The sequence below is a fragment of the Apus apus genome, chromosome 21, assembly GCF_020740795.1.
Source record: "Apus apus isolate bApuApu2 chromosome 21, bApuApu2.pri.cur, whole genome shotgun sequence".
Lineage (NCBI taxonomy): Eukaryota > Metazoa > Chordata > Aves > Apodiformes > Apodidae > Apus > Apus apus.
Window position 1 is genome coordinate 1,983,481 of NC_067302.1, and position 21,752 is coordinate 2,005,232.

General features: G+C 42.2%; 1 protein-coding gene across 7 annotated transcripts in view; it reads left to right on the forward strand.

Moving 5' to 3' along the window:
• PUM1 (pumilio RNA binding family member 1) overlaps window positions 1–21,752 on the forward strand; it is an 80,663-nt gene that overhangs the window by 15,831 nt on the left and 43,080 nt on the right. For 5 of the 7 annotated variants that reach the window (XM_051637754.1, XM_051637753.1, XM_051637757.1 and 2 more), the window contains exons 3-7: window positions 4,076–4,144; window positions 14,195–14,303; window positions 16,860–17,038; window positions 19,077–19,243; window positions 20,861–21,131. In XM_051637754.1, the coding sequence (XP_051493714.1) occupies window positions 4,076–4,144; window positions 14,195–14,303; window positions 16,860–17,038; window positions 19,077–19,243; window positions 20,861–21,131 (795 nt within the window). The remainder of the gene's footprint in view (window positions 1–4,075; window positions 4,145–14,194; window positions 14,304–16,859; window positions 17,039–19,076; window positions 19,244–20,860; window positions 21,132–21,752) is intronic. The other 2 variants (XM_051637756.1, XM_051637760.1) reach the window with 1 other exon arrangement.

The window sequence follows — 21,752 nt, forward strand, 5'->3', positions numbered from 1 at the left end:
TCTGAGCAGCCTGACAAGAAGAATAAATTGTTCCTAATGTCCAATCTAAACCTTCCCTGGCACAACTTGAGGCCATTTCCTCTTGTTCTATTACTTGCTCCCTGGGAGAAGAGATCGACGCCCCCCCTTGCTCCAGCCTCCTTTCAGGCAGCTGTAAAGAGCAAGAAGGTCTCCCTTTAGCTTTCTTTCCTACAAATGAAACAATCCTAGTTTCTCAGACACTCCTTAGAAGACTTGTGCTCCAGACCCTTCCATTCTTGTTCTTGCTCCAAAGAACCAGGTTGTCATGTCATATCCAGATGTCAGGGCATTTCTTCCTTGTGCAGCCAATTTATCTTGGCATTGTCTTCTGGATTTCTTTAAAAACTCAGGCTCAGTAGTGAACCCAATTTTATGGTAATTGAATCTCATTGATGGTAGTACTCATCTGTGAAGAAGTTATCTTTCTGTGACTCTGCTCTCCCTGTCTATGTTCATTATAGGTCAGTGATTGTTAACAGGAATAGATCCTGATGAGGTGGCAGATCACCTATATCTAATTATCATTCCAGAGTATTGCCTGCCTTTTGGAATGCTAAGGTGTATGAACTCATGACTTTGGCTTCATGTTATGCTGTTTCAGAAGCTGTTTGTTCTCCTTTCAAAAGGAAGTGGGAGCCCTTTAGTGTTTGTGGACACTGTAAGACAACTAGGTGAAAGAATTGCTGTTTGATAATATAGAAGTGGGGAAATGAGAAGAGAACCTTTTGGCTCAGTCTTTGAAAACTGAGTAATAAACTGGCCTGTGTTACAAATAAATACAGTGATTTGTGGAGACACAGGAACTATGTGACTAAGAGAGGGCCTCAAAATTGGTGGTTATGTTTGAGCATACAGTGCCCCAAAGTAAGGCATGAAAACCTGATTTAGGAAATGTTTTTATCCATCATTGTTAGGATTGATGAAAAAGATATTATTAGGGGCGGGACTTAAATATCTGTGGCGAATAATTTCTTCCATTACCTGACCTCTGATAGCAGATAGAGAAACCAATATTATTTTTTCTACTTTTAATAGTTATTGGGGTAAAGTATATTTGGGAAGGAGATGGAAACAGCTTTCTACGGTGTATCATTTATCTAGGAGGTTAGGATGGCAATTTGCAAGCTAAGACATGTTTGAAGGACACTTCTGTCAGACCCTTACCAGAGCAGTGAAAATAGATGTGTGGTTAAACCAACCAGGTATGAAAGAGCTGAAATGCACTTTACAGTAAAGTTAATCCTCCTTTTGGCTTTTACCACTCTTTTTGTTTTGTACTCTGTATCACCTCTGTAGTAATTAATTATCATGGCATCATTGGAAGACAAACATGCTTTTGCACATTGGAAGCAGACAGATGGTCAGCACTGGGGATAGCTGTGTAGCTTACTGGGCTGTAGCTCTTGGAGAAACAAGAATTGCTGAATTGCTGTGGTTTCTGTTGGAAGATCATGAGCTTGCATTGAAGGCTTTGACAGTGCTGAAAATGATGTCCTTGTTACACCAGCTCTAGCTTCTCCACCAAGAATTCAGGCCAGCATGGGAGCACAGCTTCATGTGTGGATGTGAATCTCATATTTGTGCTGTTGTCATTGGTCTAACAAGATGACACGTTTTTCTACTCAAGACAAATGCTTATCAAGACATCTGTGAAAATGTTCTTGCATCTAATGTGAACAAATAGAAGATGCATTTTTAAAAATACTCGATGGCCACGTAACATGCTGAAGTATCATAAAGAAGGGTGAGAGGGGCTGAGAAGTAGAGGTCATTCTTGGTCAGAAGCTGCCTGGGTGTTCTGCACGGGGCTTTCACCAGGGACCTGAGTATGACAGGGGCTGTGAGGGGAGCTCAGCCTGGCAGCAGGGAGCTGCTAGGACTGGGGTGTGACCAAAAGAACACACACATGTCTCTGAATATCCTTTTGTTTTATGCTAGGAATGTATCTTTCGTGCAGCTTTGTGTTGAGGTTCCCATAGCATGACATCCACCTTTGGGAGTTTATTTGGTTGGGCCAGGCTGGGGGACACGTGCTAAAGCAGCCTCTGCTCCTGCACCAGCACATCCCGCAGCACCACATGGCCTGGAGCAGGGCCATTGCAGCTGCACCTGTGGTTTGCTGGGACATTGCTTAAACAGGGAGAGTAATGAACATCACCTACTGAAACTCTGTGTAGCTTCTCTCTTTCTCAGATGTCTCATTGAAATAATAATTTGCTGCTGTTCAGCTTCTGTGGCTTAGCACATCTGAGGGTTTCCATGAGTTCAGCTTGAAGTGCTTCACGGAAGAATTTGGTCTTAGTAACCTCTATCTCACATGAGGCAACTGAGCTATCTTTGCTGGCAGATCAGGGATGGGGTTGACAGTACAGGAAAGTCTTTGGTGTTGCTTGGTGCTATAGTTTCTGGAAGGTGCAGTCCTGCTTTTAGTCTGTTCATGGTTGGTGTGATAAGCGTCACCACAGGAGGTGGTAAGTCTGAAGCACAACTGAAAATACTTTGAACTGAGATAAAGTAATGAGAGGATACCTTATTTTTAAACTGTGACTGGCCATTGAGAATTTGTGAATTAGATAAATATGTATTAGATAGTTTAACAATGTTACTAATCTTTTGCATAGTAGTATTGTCACGGAATAGTAGAAGAGTTCAGATCTGATCAAATGATCATAACAAAGTCTTGACTTGGTCCTGCTGGAAGTAGTGGCATGAGTATCAGAAGTCAAGGTTAAGGTCAGTGGACATGCTTACAGCACTGGCCACTGGCAGGGTGGTGCATTATTGTCTAAAGCAGTTTTTGTTTCTTTGTCCTCTAAGTCACCCACCAGGTTCCTTCCCTTGGCCTGGAAGAGGCTGTGTCCAAATCGCTTGCAACGTCTTCAGTGGTGACATGACCAAACACTGAGTATTAAAAAGAGCCCCTAAAGGACTGTGGTGAATAGAGGGTTGCTCATAAACAAGTGTTTTACAAACCTGCTTTAGCAGAAAGTTGTATCAGATCTGTTGGGTTGCAGGAATTGTGTAAACATTGAGTAGGAGGTGTGTAGTATTGCTTATGTGCCATCATAAGTGTTTGTGGCTGTTGTAATAAGCCCTGCTTTGATACAGGTGTGTTATCTGAGGAGGGCAATCATTCAGTCTGAATCCCAGCACGTGGTTGAACCTCTGTGCTTTGTCCTCAAGTCCATAGTTGTTTTCTTGTTGTTTTTTTTTTCCCTTCTGCTCAATGGCTGCATCTGTAAGGACTTGCCTGGATGAGAGACAACCAATGCACATCAGGGCTGTTCTCTTGCATTTTCAATAAATCCAGCTGACTTAGCCAACAGTTTTAAATGGCTGCTTTTTTAACATTCTAATTGAATGAATTTTCATAAAATCATGATCCAAAGCATCAAGTGGCACATCTCCCCAAACAAATGTACAGCTACAGGTCCTCTGGGTGAGCAAGGCCAGTGTCACCTCCTGGAGCTGTCCCCCTGCTCCCAGCAGCTCTGCCATGTGTGAACCTGAAAGGCAACTGATTTTAAGGCATTGCCTGCTCACCTTTCTTCATCCTCTCCCCCCATTTCAGATGGTGCTTTTTAGCTTAATTTGCTTTTTATTTCTACCATTGTGTTTTCCTCTTTCATATCTGTGTAACTTGAATATAACCTTGCCTGGTTTTTTCTAGAGTCTATACTTGATTTTCACCTGAAGGGAAATGGTTCTGACTTGTCGCTTATGCGTTGACTTCCTCACTAGAAATCATGCAACTCGCTGTGAAATACTAGTCTCTCCAGTGTGCTTAGCAAAGGCAGTTGCATTTAGACTTTGTGTGTCTTAAAAGTAATTGCTAGTTTCTCCTTTTTTGTGTATGTATAAATCTAATGCTATAAATGTTTTAGCTTCTGAAACTCTTAAAGGTAAGTCATCTTTTGGAGCTCAGTAACCTTGTTATATGCTGTAATATGGAATGTAACTCTCAGTCTTTACCAGAAAAATTGCTGTAAACTCTTATGAAGAGAAACAAATATAAGCATTTCCTCACTTAATTTTCTTGCCCATCTGCAAATAGGTGCGTTCCATGGATGAGCTGAATCATGATTTTCAAGCGCTTGCTCTGGAAGGACGGGCTATGGGAGAGGTAAGTGAAAAGCCTGTAGAAAAAAAATCTGTGCATTTTGGGGGGAGGAGGAAAAAAAAGAACAGGTTTTATGGCTGCTGGAATGATTCTGAATTTGAGAGTTCTCCATTATGTCTGTGAAGTGTGTGTGTGTGTGCTTTAGCAAAATAAAAACCTGTCAGGCTGGAATACCTCTTAGTAGGAGGAACAGCTAAGCCCTCCACCTGTTGTGTCATCAAACAGTAAAATGGTGGTTGTAAAAGAACAGTTAGAAATATGTCTTGTGACAAGTGTTTCAATACTTGTAGCATGTTTATTTTGGGATCCAGTGATCTCAGACCCCATAGTATTGGGGGTTTAGTCGTTTGTCATTGTCTGCTGCCCTGTTTCCACTCCTGGCCACCTTTAGGCTCTTGTCAGAAAGCACAGGACTGTGTATCACATTTAAAGTAGCTGGGCAGTGTAATCAGGGGCTGCACAAGTGATAAGCACAGGTCAAAAGGGCCAAGCAGGAATTGTCAGATAACAGCTCTTTCAGTTCTTACTTGATAAAAACCTTTTGAGGGTTATTTTAATCTCGCAAGGCAGTAAGGAGGTGTCAGATCTGGGGGAGATGACCACTGGGTTTCTTTGAGAAAAGAGAATTTACTTATTTTTAGGGTGACTTGAAAGAATAACAAGTTACTATAGTTGGACTGTGGTAGTTTCCTGAAAGCTGGTTGTAAACGCTTGGGTTTCTTTGCCTCATTAGTTTTCTTTTAGTCAGTCCCTTTAGAAGCTTGTGGGAGAAAAGATGAGAAAATCATGTCTTGTAGGAGGAAAGTAATGTACAGCAGGTCAGCTTGATACAGGTCTGTTGTTTTGGAGAGCCTTGCTTTTTGATTTCTGTCGAGTTCAGACTGGTTTTCTCCACGTTTAGTCCATCCTATCTCTGTTACCTGATTTATGAGCCAAGCTAAAAAAAAATAAAAAATCCCTAGAACCTAAAAATTACTGTTTTGGAGAAGACAGCAAGCCAAGACTGTTGCATGGTGGGATTGATAGGCAGGTGCTCTCTGTCAGGTGAAGAACCTCAGGGAATTCATGGTGCTTGCAGCTTAGCTTCCCTCCTCAACTTCCTTCCTTCTCTGGAAGATCACAATACTGAGTTGTGTTTTGATTTGAGAGTGCCTGATAGGAGAATCTTCCTCTAGGTTATATTAACCTACATTGGGTCTATTGACTAAAAGTAATAGCATGCAAAGGAGAAAACATGACATTAAAAATCCATCTGAAGTGCTGAAAAACAGCTGATGTGCCTCCATATGAAGCACGCCAGTGAAATGATGTGTGAATGTTCTGTGCATATTATTTTTTAACATCTCACTTATCCAAGACATTCATTTTCAGACAGTGAGCATACAAGCTCTTTGAAAACCTGTTAGAAGTAAGTACAGCACTTGTTTTGTACTTACTGTGGCATTAGGTCATGTTAGCTTAAATTCTTGAAGGCATTTCTGGGTATGCTGATTTTTACCAACTCTTAGTTTATTTAGCTATCTCTTGAGAGAAGTGAATTTGGGGTTGATTTTCAGAGGATGTGAGGTTTACCTTCCAGTTGTGACTCACCTTTTCCTTCCCCCCTCCTTCTTGTAACTGTAATGCAGATAGGTTTGGAGATGACATCCTTTTGTCACTGGGTTTTTCCAGATACTGAAATGTTGTTCCAGGAAAGGTGACATGTCACCCTTCTCTTTAAGCTAAGACTATTTCTTGTTTCTTGTGGGGTTTTACTGCCTCAATTCCACAATTTCCTTTATTTATCTATTGAATTATCTCTGGGTTTTCCCAAGGTGTTTCAGCATAGGTGTTCAGCTGGCTGATTTAAGACACTGTAAGCTGAGATCCCACAGGATTTGCAGATGCACATTCAAGACCTAGTTCTTCAATGACAGACTTTGATTTTGTGCAGTGTGACCTATCTGGTGTTTAGATGCCTTAACAAGACACTGATGGTTTCCTCCCCTCCTCCTGAAATGTGAAGGAGACTCAGTGAGAAAGTCAGTGTACTAAGCAAAAAACTTAAGTCTTGCAATAAATCAGGAAAAGAGCAAATTTGCTTTGTATTTCTTGATCTTGTGTTTCCTGAGCCTTGCCTGCAGAAGTGTCAGTAATCTCATTCCTGGAGCTGATAGTGGAAAATCTGGAGGAGACAGGTGAGGAGAAGAGTGTTTATGCATTTAACAAATCTTTTTATCTTTTTGTTTTCTTGCTTCTTAGTAAGCAACATCATCACAATTTCAGTGATTTAAGGAGTTTGTGCCTCTGAAGACAGCTTTTTTAAAGGCTGTTGTCAAACAATTAAATCTCTTATCTGTGTTTTGTCAGCAGGAGAGATAATATTTGGTGTTGAATAGATATCCTAATCTAGGAAAATGAGTAGTTTAAAAAAACAAAACAACAAACCACAAGTTTCATCTGCCTTTTGGCTGTTTCCATCTTCAAAATCCCATCTTCCCCCACTACAACCAGCTCTGTATTTCAGAGAGTGGAATTCCAAATTTCAGTGTGAGTGGAAGTGCAATACTTTATAAAGTGTGAGATTGGAGTTACAGGAACCCCTTTGCTTTGCTCTAAAATAAGAAAAGAGGTCAATGTTTAAAGTAGGCTCTGCAAGGGGTATCTCTTCTCCCTTTTTTAGCACTCTGTCCAGGTTGTTAGCTATAAGGAAGGAAGTTGTCTTGGAGCTTTACTAGAAGCCACATGAGTCTTGTATCCAACTCCTCTTATCAGCAGACGTTGGATTGTAAAGTAATACAAAGCTGGGGTGTTTGGCAGTGGGTGCAGACAGAGAGTGGGTTTCAGGAGTCACCCACAGGGGCCAGGTTGTTTTACTGCTTTAGCACAGAGACCACAACATGTGTCCTTGCTGCTTGTGCTGCCTGCTGAGGCCTTTGCTCACACAGCAGTGATACTTACCCGAGGCTTAGCAATAGCTCTGCAGACTCTCACTTTTCCAGCCTTCAAGACAGAGGAGCTGGATATCTGCTCTTCTTCACTTAAATCCCTTCTATTTGCAGCTTTGCAATATTGGATATTGGTGGCATGTCTTTTTGGGAGAGCAGAATAGAGAGGGTGAGGAGTTGTTTGTCATCAGAACACTACATGCGTTTTGAACTGTGGCAACATTCTTGCTTTGGCAGTAGGTGATGCTGCCAGATAAGCCTGCATCTAGAATAAAAGAACAGCTGGGTGAGATGCTAACTATAACTTAATCCAGGAGGGTGGGAGGAGGATGGGAACAGAAGGATTAGGCAACTAATCAAAAGTGGAAGGAATTGGACCAAAAATTTTGAAGTATGAATATCAGGGGTATAGTGAGTCTCACCCTACGCTTTAATTGTTGCTCTCTGCTGCTGTCCCCTGCAGGTTTTAGCACTGGAGTTTAGTGTAGCTCTGGCTAAACAGTGAACTTGCTACAACCCCTGTGTGTTTTTGTAGAAGGGCCCTTGAACATCACATCACAGGCTGCAGCAGTTGGTGTTCACCCTGTCCATGTTTCTGTCCCCTTGATGCAATTGGCTGGGTCCTAGATAAGCCCCTGTCTCTCCAGTGGCCAGTGATTTTTCTCAAAGCAGTGGTTGTAACACTGGGCCTAGGCTTTTATATATCTGGGTTAAAAAAAAACAACCCACAAAAACCAAGCAAAAACCCCCCCAAACCTAAATCAACCTATAAAAACTCCACGTGACTGCTTTCCCTGCTAATGCTACATTTACTGTCTTCTCATAAATTTATGATTCACTGGCAGCTGGGCTGGGGAGTATTGGCAGTTTTGAATAATGTTTCTGTTCAGGGTGTTGTGTTTGGTTTGTTTTTTATTCTGCCCTCCTTCAGTTTTTCTAGTACTAGCAGGATTAGAAATGGGAGGATTGAAGCCATGTGTGTGAAGTGTGATGGTGGCAAAGCAGCTACGCTGGCACCTTGGGATGGCTCAGAGCAGGGTCCAACAGCACCAGGAGAAGGGCAAGAACCCAGCAGGAACACACCAGGGGACAGTTCAGCAGCTGCAAAGGGGCAGCTTGTGGCTGTGGGGTCAGTGCAGTGCTCTTAGCTGAGCAGCTTGCTGTCCTGGCAAGATGGAGATGTATTTGTGCTCTCAGACCCTCCTGCAAGCCAGTTTAGCTCCCTGAGCTGGCAGAAAGCTGCCTGTTCTTTGGGACAGGAGAGCAAAAGCTGTCCTTGCTGCAGCTGCCTGTGGCACTCCAGCTTGGATTGCTTCTTGTGTGCTCAGCCTCCTTATCTTGTTTGTTTTTTAGATGGCAACATTTTTTTTAGGGTAGATAACATCTTAGTGCTTGTAAACCTGTGGTGCTGCCCAAATGGGACTTGTAAATACACATTCTGCCTTCTCCTACCTGTTGCTGCAGATAAAACGTGAGTTCTCCAACTGCACAGATGGCTTCTTTTATCTTAATATTTGCTTTATCTGAAGGGGATCAGTTTACTTAATTTGTCTAATTCGTAATCCCATCTCAGTGGGATCTATAAGCACAGGCTCTGTACTTGTTGGTTGTAGAATTGCTTTTGTTGATGTGTAAGTCATCCCCTCCCCTCTTCCCTGCTCTGCTAAATAGAGTATTGGCCTAACTCTGTAAAAGGGCTTAGCAAGATTATGTTCATGCTAGATAGGGTCGATTTTAATAAAAACTAGGAAGCAAACCAGCCTAGCTGTAAACTGCTGCATGTTCTTTTTTTAATTTCCAACCTGTAGAACTGGATGGTACTCACTTTAAAATAATTTTGGGCTTTGTTTTGTTTTTTCTCCATTGCAACTGACAACTTCCCCTGAGGAAATATTTGTTGTCTTGGCAGCCTGTTGCATAATTCAGGACAGATGATTCCTGCTTGATAAACTTAGTTTTGGTTGAATCAGTACTTGACAGAACAAGGATCCCCCATTGCCATCTGTTAATACTGTCTTTTGTTTTTTCCCCTCCCCAGTATCTGTAAATATATCCAGAATCCATATATAAAATAAACTTTTATATCTGCTTCTTCCTGCTCGTGGTACAAAGCCTCTGGTTGGAAACTTTCTTCTTTTGTGGAGGAAAAGATTGAATTATAGGAGACAGAGTTGTAGTTTTTGGTGCAGTAGAGGGATGTGTGTGCACAAGATACTAGAATTTTTTCTAATCCTTGTCTGTGATTCACTGTACAACCATAAGAAGGTGTTTGGGTGCAGTTCTTCAGGCTGTTGTTGGTAAGTGGATGTATTTTGACCCTTAAGAAAAGGGTTAGAGTGTAGGTGAAACAGGAAAGGGCCAAATTAGTCTCCGGCTGCCCTCCAGCCAGAGGAAATGGTCTTGCTACTTTTTGTGGTAGTGACCCAGCTTGTACGGTTAGGAAAATTGAAATATTTATTTAAATGAGCAACCAGAATACAAATAAAAGCTTGCTCAGTTTATTCCACTTCATAACACAGCTTGTGCTGTGTGTTGTAAACACATACCCATGTGAAGTGTTTTCCTTATCTTTGGGTTAGGAGTGCACACCTGGTTCATGCAGTTATATACCAAGTGTGTCTGAACCCGGTGCCTCATGTCTGTGGATGTCCCTCTCCACACCTTTACTGTCAATTTTGTTATAATTGAGATGTGAACGTGTTTTGTGGGAGGCAGCAGACCTGTGCTGGCAGTACTGCTGTAAGGTTCTTGCAGCAGCCATGGGGAGATGTGGGTGTGTTGCAAACTTCTCCCTGGGCCTCCTCCAGCCCTCTCAGCAGCCACATTTGCAGCCTGCTCTTTTGAGGGCTCTGGCCAAGTCACAGCACAGCCCTGCCAAAGATTGCTCTTTTTGGAGGAGGGCACATGCTCTGGCACCTGGGACACTCCAGGGGAAATATCTTTGCCTGGGGTTGCTGCTGAAGAGTGTTGTCAAAGCACGGCCTGACTTCATGAATTCTGCTGGAGCTGCTGATTTGGAAATGTCTTGTTAAATTGTAAAATGGTGGAAAAGAAAAATCTCATTGTGTTGCCACTGTTAATATTGCATGAGAAAGTGAGTACCTCAGAGTATTAAAACCAAGTAGGGAGGTTAGGCTTAGTTACCTGCAGCAGATTTCCTCAGGAGAAGAAACTATTGAACCTTTATGCATGTTTGCTCCAGATTTTAGGATTGCTTTAAAAATGTTGAGATTAGCCATTGCTGTGACTGTACTTACCAGGCAGTTGCTGGGCTCCCTGTTCTTTTGCCCTTTGCTGGCTTATAGATGCAGATTTCCCCTTAGGTTTGCATTTTACTTGATTTTTCTGCTTAAGTTCCATTTAGCCTTTTACCTTGAAGCAGAAATAAATTTTGTAAGTTAAGAATTCACTATTGCTTTTTTGTATGTATCAGAAAAACTTAATAACATTTTGGAAACTCAAGCCTATGAAAAGAGTTGAATTTTCTTGTAAACTAGAGGTTGCTCTATCCTTGAAAAGAAAACTGTTTTGCTCACTCTCTTCTGCCTCCTTTTTTCTGCAAGCCCATGTACCTTCTCATCCTTTATTTGAGGTGTAACTGCAGGACAGACTGTCTCCTTCAACACTAAGGTATTGTCACAGGAAATGAGAAGTGTTTAGTTGCAGCTAAAATGTTGTTGAATAGATCTGTATTGCTTGCTTATTCAAAATCCCCCGAAGTAGAGTGAGGAGAATTGTTATTTTTGCTGGGGTAGCAGCTGCAGGAGTGAAAAAGCTGCATTTTAAGAAATACAGGAATTACAGCAGCTTAAAAAAATGGTAACACCTGATGTGTTTATGTTTGTAAATAGTAGAGAGCACTGACTTGGCTTCACCTCCTTATGTTCACCCCATGGTGCAGACGGAGGAACAGGTTAGTCTGTTTTGAAATGAGTTCTGCTGATGAGAGTCACTTTGTCCTTACAGTTGTCTGGAGTTATTTTTGGATTACATAAAAGGAGAATGTGGTGCAGGTTTCCCTGCTTTTATCAGTCAGTTGAGACAGTCGTGGGCAGCCCTGTGCTGTATTTACCATGCAGGGATAAATCCTAAAGTCACCAACGTGAGAGACGTGCCACTAACTCATGGTGTTTCTTCTGAGTGCAGAGAAGGTGCAGCTGAGGAAGACCTTGGATTTTTCTACTCAGTAGTTTGAGGGTTAAAAGAACAAGTTGGATCATCTTCTCTCAGTATGAAGAAGACAATAAAAATCCAGAAATAGCTTAGCACTGGGATTAAAATGCTTCCTTCAGAGTTTAACGTTCTTGAGAGTTTTGGGTGAAAATTACTTGAATGAGATACCATGCAGAGAAAATAGGCAGTTAGATGGTCTTACATGGACAGAGTAGTGCCAAATATTGAAGATCTGGGGAAAACAGAAGTTTGGTGTTTCTGTACTGAAAAGTTCTGATTCTCAAAGCCAGTGCTTTGAATGGGTGTTTGACTGTAGGGAAAGGAAGGAGAGACTTCTTGGACTCAAGGAAGAAATTTTTGCAGTGAAGGTGGTGAGGTGCTGGCCAGGGAAGCTCGGATGTCCCATCCCTGGAAGTGTTAAAGGTCAGATTGGATGGGACTTGGAGTAATCTGAAAGATACTGAAAATATGTCTGTGGTCATTGTGGAAGGAGGTGGATTAGGTGATCTTTGAAGGTCCCTTCCAATCCAAACCATTTTGTGATTCTAGTCTCTGCACCTCTAATGAATACTGTGAGCAGAGTGGGTGCAACTCCTGCATGCCCCTGACACTTTTTGTACAACCCTTTCACCTGCCCTAAGGACAGCCCAGGTCCTGGAGTCCATACCTCCAGGTGGAGTTGAAGTGCACATGCCTTTGAAGGACTTTGAGTACTCTCCAGGTGCTTGGACATGGAAGGCTCATGTCATCCTTAGTTTGAAAATAAATTGGAGAATTTTTGCTTTTGAATTAGGAGGAGGAAGGCTCTTATGAGTTGGAAGAGGAGGTGAGGGTGGGGAAGTAAGTTATACAAGTGTATACTTTCAGTAAAATGAAAACTGCAATTTGATTAAGCAGCATTCAGCTGTAGGTAAGTTTTGTTTAGAGCTGTGGCAGCAAACAGCACATGCACACACAGGTTTGCTGTCTTCAGCCTTATAGGAGGATTTCAGCTGGTTCCGAAGTGTCACCTCTGTGCTGGAGCTCCTGGTGTGCCTGGCCCAAGAGGAGCGTTCCTGGCACACATCCTTCTAAAATTTTACCTCTTATGTGTTAGTTTGAGATGTTGATTCAACCTCCACAGGCGAGGATTGCTTTGTTTGACTTTCCTGTGTGCTTGGATAGACAATATGTAGGTGTACTCACAAAAGGTCCAGTTCAGGTGGAAAATGCCCCCTTGCCAGCCCTGGCTCAGGGTTCACAGGCAGCAGCAAGGAGAGGAGCCTGGAGTGTTTCTGCTGCTGGAAACCTCTTTTTTTTTTTTTTCCCCCACAAGGATTTCTCCATGCATTTTTCCCCATGTATTTCTTTAATTTCCTATGTAGGTGGCTGTTTTAAGTCATGGATTGATCTTATTCTCTACTGATCTCGGCACAAAAGCAGGGTTGCTTTTAGTCAACAGCAACTTTGGGTGTTAGTTAAGTAGCTGAATGTAATTGCTCTCTTATCTGTGGTGTTTGGGTAGGGTTTTTCTGGTGGTGGTTTTTATTTTTTAGAATTTGGAAGGAATTCTGCTTTTTGAGTGTGGGGTAAAATTGGTGTTGCTTTCATGATAAGACCTGTCTTCTGTGTAATCTGACCAGTTATCCAGATCTGATCCTGGGATTTAATCTCATACGTCCTGACCTCTGTGATACGTTTCTGAGTAAACAGATCTTCCTTAACTTAGAAAGTAAATGGTGAGCATGACTTTCATGTCTTAAAGCAGGGTGCACTGCAAGCTGGGATCTCTTAATCATTTATGCTTGCTTCATCTTCATCCAGCTGTTCACTCTGTTGTGCTGTAGCCCTAAATTTGCACGTCTGCTGATGGAGTGTAGAGTTATCAACACTTGTGGTGTGCAGGAGACACGGACTAATCTGATGAGTCTTGTTTGCTCTATGGTAATTTCAAACAGATGCAAGTACTTATTAATCTTCCTTCGGTTTTATTCCAACTTCAGCAGGCAAGGCTCATTTATTTTGTTAATTTGCTGTGAATGTACTGTTGTTTCCTGTCAGAATTGCATACATCTCATTCAGCCTGAAGTTTTAATTTGAAGATTGTATGCTTGACATCTGAGGCACTTCATCAGGGCTCGAAATTCCCCTTGCCATCTGTAGATGCCACAAGGCAGGTGCTTCCTTGGTGAAGCTGGTATATTCAAAATACATCTGCTAAGTAGGGTAGATGTATTTTAATACAAATAATGTTCTTTCTGCTGTCCTCTGAACAGTCTTCCTTTGATTCATTCAAGCCAAGGATGGCTTTCTGTCTTGTTCTCAGTGAGTGTGTAACCTTCTCCTCTTCATCTGATGGAACAACAGAAGCGTGGCAGGTGCAGTGGCCTAGAACTGTTCACTCTTATTAGTGTTTACAAATAACCTTCCCAGCTTGGAGAGTCCTCAGCAGTCATTAAAGGAGTGAGAAGTGAGAGCTCTTGCCACCTCTCGAGCTATTCTGTCCCTGCCAGCATCACCACCTCAGTATCTGAAGGCAAGAATTTGTGGTGGAAATGGTGGGTGGTTTTAGAGGAATCCTCCCAGTTCAGGTGGAAGTCATGATAATTTTCTGATCAGAACAGTGTTTTTTTCTGCTAGTATTTTTCTTGCAAGTAGCTCTCATGCTGAGGCTGGAGAATGTCAGTTGTGTGTGTGTGTGTTTACGTGTGTGGGGCTCATAAAGCATTTAAGAATGTAAGAGGATTGCAGAGATTGAATAATTATCTGGGTTGCTGTATGGCTTTCACCCTAGGAATATATAAATATTTTGATTATACAGCATGTATCAGTTTGTTTTTAATGATTGATTCATGTTTAGAAGAGAGACGCTTATGGTTTATGTTTGCATTTTATACTTATTTTAATCATGCTTTGTTTGTGTTGTTTTTCTTTTTGTTTGTTTGTTTTTGTTTTTGTTTTTTTTTAATTGCAGCAGCTGTTGCCGGGTAAAAAGTTTTGGGAATCTGATGATTCCAGCAAAGATGGACCAAAAGGGATATTTCTGGGAGATCAGTGGAGAGACAGTGCTTGGGGAACATCAGGTAGCTCAATTATTTACTTAATTTAGTTGGGGTTGAATACAGAAATGTGCAACTCATTTGCTCAAAATTGCTGGCCTGTCTGGACCACAGAGCTGTTAAAAGATCTTTAAAAACATCTGCTTTACATGCCAGAAGACTAATAGAAAAAGTCACATTGCTTTGTGATAGAGGTAAAAGATGTCCATAGTTATAAAAAGGTTGTCTAATGTGTACAGGTGTATCCTCATCTTGATCTGCTTAAAAATTTGAGATTGCCATTGGAGTTTCAGTTTAAACTTTTGGGTGTATTTTCTGTCTTGGGATGGATTATTTGAAGTTTGAACAAAGATACTATGGAACAAGATTAGTGAAAAAAACAAACCAACAACCAAAAGCCTACCCCATATTTTTTAAATACTAAGCCAACCAACCAAAACACAACATTCATTTTAAAAAAGGAAAAAAAAATATTTTCAGTTAGTAGTGTTATGAAGCTTTATCTGTCAAGAATATTGGTTTTGGATCAGAGACTCTCCCTGATATTGAATTTGAAGGCAGAGTGTTCAGGTTGGTTTTAGTTAAATGGCAATAAAATCACATGCATGTGCTGAATCTGAACTGCTAACCTTTTTTTTTTTCCTGTGCTTTCTGTATGTAATGAATATGCTCCTTAAACACTGCTGAGTCTTTTGTGCAGTTTCCAAACAACTCCCCAGAACTGCAGCTCCAGGGGAGATGTGATCCAAAGCACCTTCACTGTTGTGTGGGGCTTTTTCCCTGCTGAAAATATCCATTATTAGAGTGAAGGTGTCGAGATAATAATAAGGGCATTTTTTCATTGTTTAAATTTCAAAATGGCTGTGAAAAGGGGATAAAGCTGCTCAAAATCTAATGGGTTGAGTCTTGCAGTCTGGTGGGTACTGGGGAGATCTTGGGGGAGCTGCTGCCTCCAGCTGCCTGACTCGCCTGCCCACAGGAGTGACTGCATCCAGCCCTCAACAGCAGCTTGTGCCTGGCTATGCTGATTCAAACTGAAGTTGAGGGTGGATTAAAGGGCTGAGCCAGACTCTAAATAGCAACAGCTGAGGAGACTTTCTCCTTTGCTGCCTCTGTCGTTGGGCTGGTTACATCCACCAGACATCTGGGGGAGGTAACCTCCTACACTGGCTGATCACAAATCTCCATGAGTCAAAACCCTTCGTCTCATCTCTTCCTTTGTTTATTCTCAATTTATCCTGTACACTTTACAGCCTTTATTCCTGAGCCATGGCCTGCACTGCTCCCTGAGTCAGGAGAGTCAGTTTTTCCCCTTTTGCTCATCTAAAATGAAGAGAACAGCCGTGGTCTGGGCAGTTGCTCATGGTCACTGCCCCAGAGCAAGGAGCACAACTTGGAGGAGGGGTGTGGAAGTGTCTTTGGCCAGGAGACTTGTTTGTTCCATGAACAGTGGAACTAGTGAAGCCTGGTTTTCTGTAAAGTGCCCTTTGCTCCTTCCATTTCCAGTGTGTCCACAGCATGCACTGCAGTCCTCCTGTCTGGCCTTGGTTCTTCACTGCTCTGCCTTCAAGTTGTAGTTGTGAAGCATTTAAAGCCCCACTACCTCTAAAAGAAACTGTCCTGTCTGATGCAAGCTGCTTCTTTCTTCCTCTCCTGGTGGTACAAGCAGTTATGCAGCACTGCAATGGAACTGGAAAAGTCTCCCCAGTCCACTTCACTTTGTGGCCACACAGATGCTTGTACTGGCTGGAGAGAGAAGGCAGGAAAGTGTAGCCAGCAGCAATGACAGAACAGAATTACTTCTTTTTTGGACAGCTTATGGCTGCTTTATTAGGAAGTTACACCACTATTATCACTGCATGTCCCTTCCACCATCCCCTGGCAACTGCTCTGTTCGCTGTCTGTTAGTGACTTGCTGGCTATTGTCAGTCTGAGCAGGCAGGAGCAGAGAACTTCTTCCCTTCCCTCTTTGGGATGTGTAAGGTCACCTGCTAGCAGTTTTTGCAGAGCTCAAAAGGGCTTGTGGACATCCATCCATAGTCTGCTCTGGATGGATCTCAAACACTCATTCTGCCAGGAAGGCGAAGTGATGGGGCTGATGCAGGAGGGCAGGGCATGAGAAAGAAGAAATGAAGTTCTCAAACTTTCTGAAGGAAATAGCAGCCAAGAGAAGCTCTGATCTTGACATGAATATGGCAATTCAAGTGAGCAACTAAGCCAAAGTAGGCTGGTGTAACAGTAGGATGATGTTTTAAATTACAAGCTGATGGTTTTTTTCCACTGTATTAATGCAAGAGTTTTACTAAAATTAAAACCCAGAACTTTGGTTTTTTAATTGCAATCTTAAAGACTTAAATTTCTGAAATTTTATTATTTTAGACTTTAAATGTAGATATTGCTTGTACTTATACTATCACATTAAAAAAAGAGAGCACCATCATGCTTTTTCTAATGGACATCATCAGAGTCTAGAAGCTGGCACTTCTTAATACAATTAAGACCCTAGAGTATGTATTTAATGACTTGCCTCCTTTGAATAGTTGGATCTACTTATAAGAATTACCAATGTTTTTATTCCAGATCACTCTGTTTCCCAACCAATTATGGTTCAGAGAAGACCTGGTCAGGGGTTTCATGTGAATAGTGAAGTCAACTCAGTGCTTTCACCACGGTCAGAGAGTGGAGGACTTGGAGTTAGCATGGTGGAGTATGTGTTGAGCTCATCTCCGGGAGATTCCTGCCTAAGGAAAGGAGGATTTGTAAGTGTGCCTGATTCTGACACTTGAGTTCCCATTATGTTATTTTCTTCATTTGCTGCTTGCTTTGTTTGTTTGTTAATCCATTCCTAAAGGCAGATGTTTCTTCTTTCTTTTATTTGCTCTTAGTTTAGCTATCTTAAAATGGGTCAGCCTGCAGTTTAACCACTGTTCTTGACTTAGGGGATGCAGTGTGGGAGATGGTTGTAAAGGCTGCTGATATTCCCTGGTTCTTCAGCTAAGGACAACCAGCTGTAACTCCCCATCCAAGCTTGTCTTTGGAAAAAAGTATGGAAATACACCTGAAGTTTTTGAATGAGTGTGTGGCTTTCTTGCTGGCTAAGAACAAAAAGCTCCATGTAAATGCTAGAAACATAATGTAGCTACAAAAACCACTCCAGCTGGGGAATGCTTTCAAGGGCATATCATTTCCTATGGAGAAATGGCATTAGTCACTGTGCTTGGTGGGGTGGTTTGGGAGCACAGTTGCTGCTGCCTCAAATCTGGGGACGTGGTGAGAGAGTCATAATCAAGCCCCATCCCTGCAGCAGGGAAAAGGGGCTGCATCTGAGCTCCACCTCATCAGCTATGTGCTGGATCAGGAACTGTTGAAAAACATAAAAGCAGAGAGTAGGTTTGTTACTGTTAGGCTGCTGTGCTCATCTCTTCAGGGAGCTGATTTGAGGTTTCCTTCATCCATCCTCTTATTTTTGTCCCTCATTAGCGGGCACCTGATAACCTTGTTGAACCCTGAGCCTGAGAGGGATGATTTTTGAGAAATGAACAGTCGGTGGAAGGACCCAATTTATTATCTGAATGAGGAGTTAGAGAGGTCTCTGCTCTGCAGCATTTATAGTCAAGATGCCAGTTCTGAAATGAAGGGTCTCACTGCTGAATAGCACATTGTGTGGGTGAGAATTTGGCTTCAAATTTGTATTTATAATTGGCATTTCCAAGACTGCTCTTCAGTATTAAGGAAGCATCATTTAAGGAGAAGTATCAGAAGATGATTGCTTTCAAAACATTTTTCTTCTCAATAAGGGGGGGGAAATCTCTCCCTCTCCAAATAGGGAGAATGGAAAATAAATTCAGTTGATTTGGTGTTCAAATGCCCTGTTTTGTACAGAGAACTTTTCCCTCAAATGAAGTGGCAGACAGGGTTCGACTGTCTGTCTTTGTGACAGCACCAAAGCTGTCTCTGACAAATGTGTTTATATGCCCCTTGCTGTTTTTTATCATAAATTAAGTTGTTTTTCCTTTCCCTTTCGTTGTTCAAAACTCTGCCCCTGGCATAATCACCCTTTATTCTTCTACCAAGTGAAATAAAATGAAGACATTAAGGGCAGGAATGCTTCAGATGTAATACCACTCATAAAATGCTCAACAGAACAGAAATCCTTTTTTATCTTTTTTTTTTCTTTCTTTCTTTTTCCCCCCTAAAAGTGTACTTTAGGATGATATGAAGCACTGATGGAGCTAGTGATTGACCTGAGTGCTCTGAAATGAGCCATGTTTTGGAATTCACTGTGCAGATCACAGTAATGTCTCCCAGAAATGAGGTGACCCTCTTCTGCTCAAATACATGCACTTGCCCAATCAATGACTGCATCTTTGACACTGAGACAGTGACTTTCAGGGAGACCCTAATTCAGTTTATACCCTTCAGTACGTGCTGTTGTATTCAAAAGTTCATGAGTTAATTTTGCAGTGCTGAAGTCCCACCTAGAAAGAAGATTTAGAGAAGTATTCTTTCTAAAATTATTTTGGGGTGGGACTTTTGGAGCCTATAGAAGCAGACCCTGGATTGTTAAGTGGAAGAAAGTGTGTAGATAGTTAAAACCTTTCTTGAAAGATTGAGAACTAATTATCTTATTTCCTTGATTATGATGGATTATTTTGCTTTTTTTACATTTTTATTCATAAGAACTAATGTTTGCAAATGACTTTTGGTGATGTGTATCTTTGATTTGTTACCATCTCGGAATAAAAGCAGAATGGAGCTGAAAACTAAGCTTATTAAAATAATATCTCTCTTGCCTAGGGGCCAAGGGATGCAGAGAATGATGAGAATGACAAAGGGGATAAGAAAAATAAGGGCACATTTGATGGCGATAAATTAGGAGATCTGAAGGAGGAGGGGGATGTGATGGATAAAACAAATGGTTTGCCGGTGCAGAACGGAATCGACGCAGATGTCAAAGACTTCAGGTATGTGCACTGTTAATAATTAATCAGTGTCACACTTAGCATAGAAAATCTTTGGGGAAAAAAAAAGTTGTAGTGAGAAAGCCCTCGGCTCATTGAAGGCAGTGTCCTAAGGGGGTGACGCTGTGCCCAGGAACACTGTGAAGGTGGAGGGTGACATGTGATGTCACAGGTCTCATCTGTGCAGACCTAGTTCTATATCATAGAATCATAGAATGTCTTGGGTTGGAAGGGACCTCTAAAGGTCCCCTAGCCTACCCCCCTACAATAAGCAGGGACATCTCCAACTAGAAGAGATTGGTCTGAGCCTCATGAAGCCTGACCTTGAATGTCTCCAGGGATGGTGCCTCCACCACCTCTCTAGGCAACCTGTCCCAGTGATCCACCACCTTCATATTAAATAACTTATTCCTAACGTCCAACCTAAATCTACCTTTTTCCAGCTTAAAACCAATACCCCTTGTCCTATCATTACATTTCCTTGTGAACAGCTCTTCCCCAGCCTCCTTATAGGCCCCTTTCAGGTATTGAAGGTCACTATGAGGTCCCCCCAGGGTATCCTCCTCTTCAGGCTGGACAACCTGATCTGGTGGCCACATTTCTTTTGATGCATCCCAGGATGTACTTGGCCTTCTGGGCTGCAATTGCTCATTCGTGGCTCATCTCCAGGTTTTGATCCACTAGTATCCCCAGGTCTTTTTTCACAGGGCTGCTCTCTATCAGGTCTTCCACAAGTCTGTATTGATGTCTCTGGTTTTCCAGGAGCAGGACAACAAAACCTCATGAGGTTTACCTGGGCCCACTTGTCCAGCTCGTCCAGGTCCCTCTAGATTATATTGTAACCTTGTTTTATTTTCATACCTGTTTTTAATTACTCTGTGTAGGATTCCTAAGGAAACATCTCTGAAGATGTGGACTCTGCTTATATACTAGTCTAAATTATAGGTGGGGTTTTGAACTTATTTCTTGTAGCTCTCAAGTGATTAAAGCCTTCAGAAATTGTGGCTATTCGTGTCATCAATGCATTTGTATTTCTTGCTGTTTTACCTGCTCACCATGTCTTGTGTTGACACGCAGGGGAAATTAGAAGCAAAATAAATTTGCTATGAGGGCTGTCCTGCTGGCCCTTGTGTTGGGATGAACCATGTCCCACTTGAGTCCAGCACTTCTGTTAAGTAACCAGGAAGCCAGGGCACCTACTTTAGGAAGGTTTCAGGTGAGGTACCGTGCCAGAGTATTACCTGGTTAATGATTACCAAAGAGCTTTATGAAGAAATAAGGTTAGCATTTCTGAAGTCCTGGCTTGTTATGGCTGACTCTCCTCAATTGAGAGAAACAAGAAGCTGAAATTTCTCCATACTTGTATTTTAACAATTCATTGAGGCAGGGGGGCTGGGGGTTTTGTGGGTTGTTTTTTTTGTTTGTTTGTTTGTTTTTAAATACATGAATTGTTTGGTAGAATTAATTTAAGGAGCTATTTCAGACCCTCTGTTTTTTTTCCCCTTTATCACAACATCTACAAGCACTTCTGGTGAGTGCTGGTGTCTGTTGCTGTTAATCAGTGCTGTGACACTGTTCAGTGGACGTGCTTAGTGACAAGTATCTTTTCTTTATGCCCAGCCGTACACCTGGTAACTGCCAGAACTCTGCTAGTGAAGTCGATCTCCTGGGTCCAAACCAGAATGGATCAGAGGGCTTAGCCCAACTGGCCAGTACTAATGGTGCCAAGCCAGTGGAGGATTTCTCCAACATTGAGTCCCAGAGTGTCCCGCTGGATCCCATGGAGCACGTTGGCATGGAGCCTCTTCAGTTTGATTATTCTGGCACTCAAGTACCTGTGGACTCGGCCGCAGCCACCGTGGGGCTCTTCGATTACAATTCCCAACAGCAGGTAAAGTGTCAGCCACTGGTCCTGCCTTCCTGCTCCAGTTCCTCCAGGAGAGTTGTCATGGGGTTAGTGTGAGCTCAGACTTTTGTCTTGGTGAGAGGGATGAACTTTTGGGATGGTTTCATCATCTCTGCCATCTGCAGGTAGTTCTACTTAACATGGCCACCTGAGCAGCATAAAGGACCTGTAATAAACAGCAGTTATCAACAGCACGTTTCTGTGTATTAGTAATTTTTAGCTACAGTGGGTTTGCATTAGAGAAGAGCTTTAAATTAGTAAAACCTGCTAAACAAGCCAAAGAAAACCAACAAAACCAAAACCATCCTCAAGCCCATAAAATGATGTAAAGGTCAAACGACTGTCCAGCCTTGGTGTTGCAGCCTTGCTTTGGGATCCCTGCAGTACTGAACTGGAGCAGGCTGAAGGAATAATGAGTTTAAACTCCCTTGCTTGCACTGGAGCATGCTTTAAAACCCGAGTTCAGAGTCCAGTGCTACCAAACTTTTACCTCAGCCCAGCGGGTTTGTTTGACCTTTTCTCCCACACAAGCAGCCCTAGCTTCTCATCCCAGACAAATGAGGCAGTTCCTTGTTTTGCTGTTGGCTCCTTTTGAATGCCAAGCCC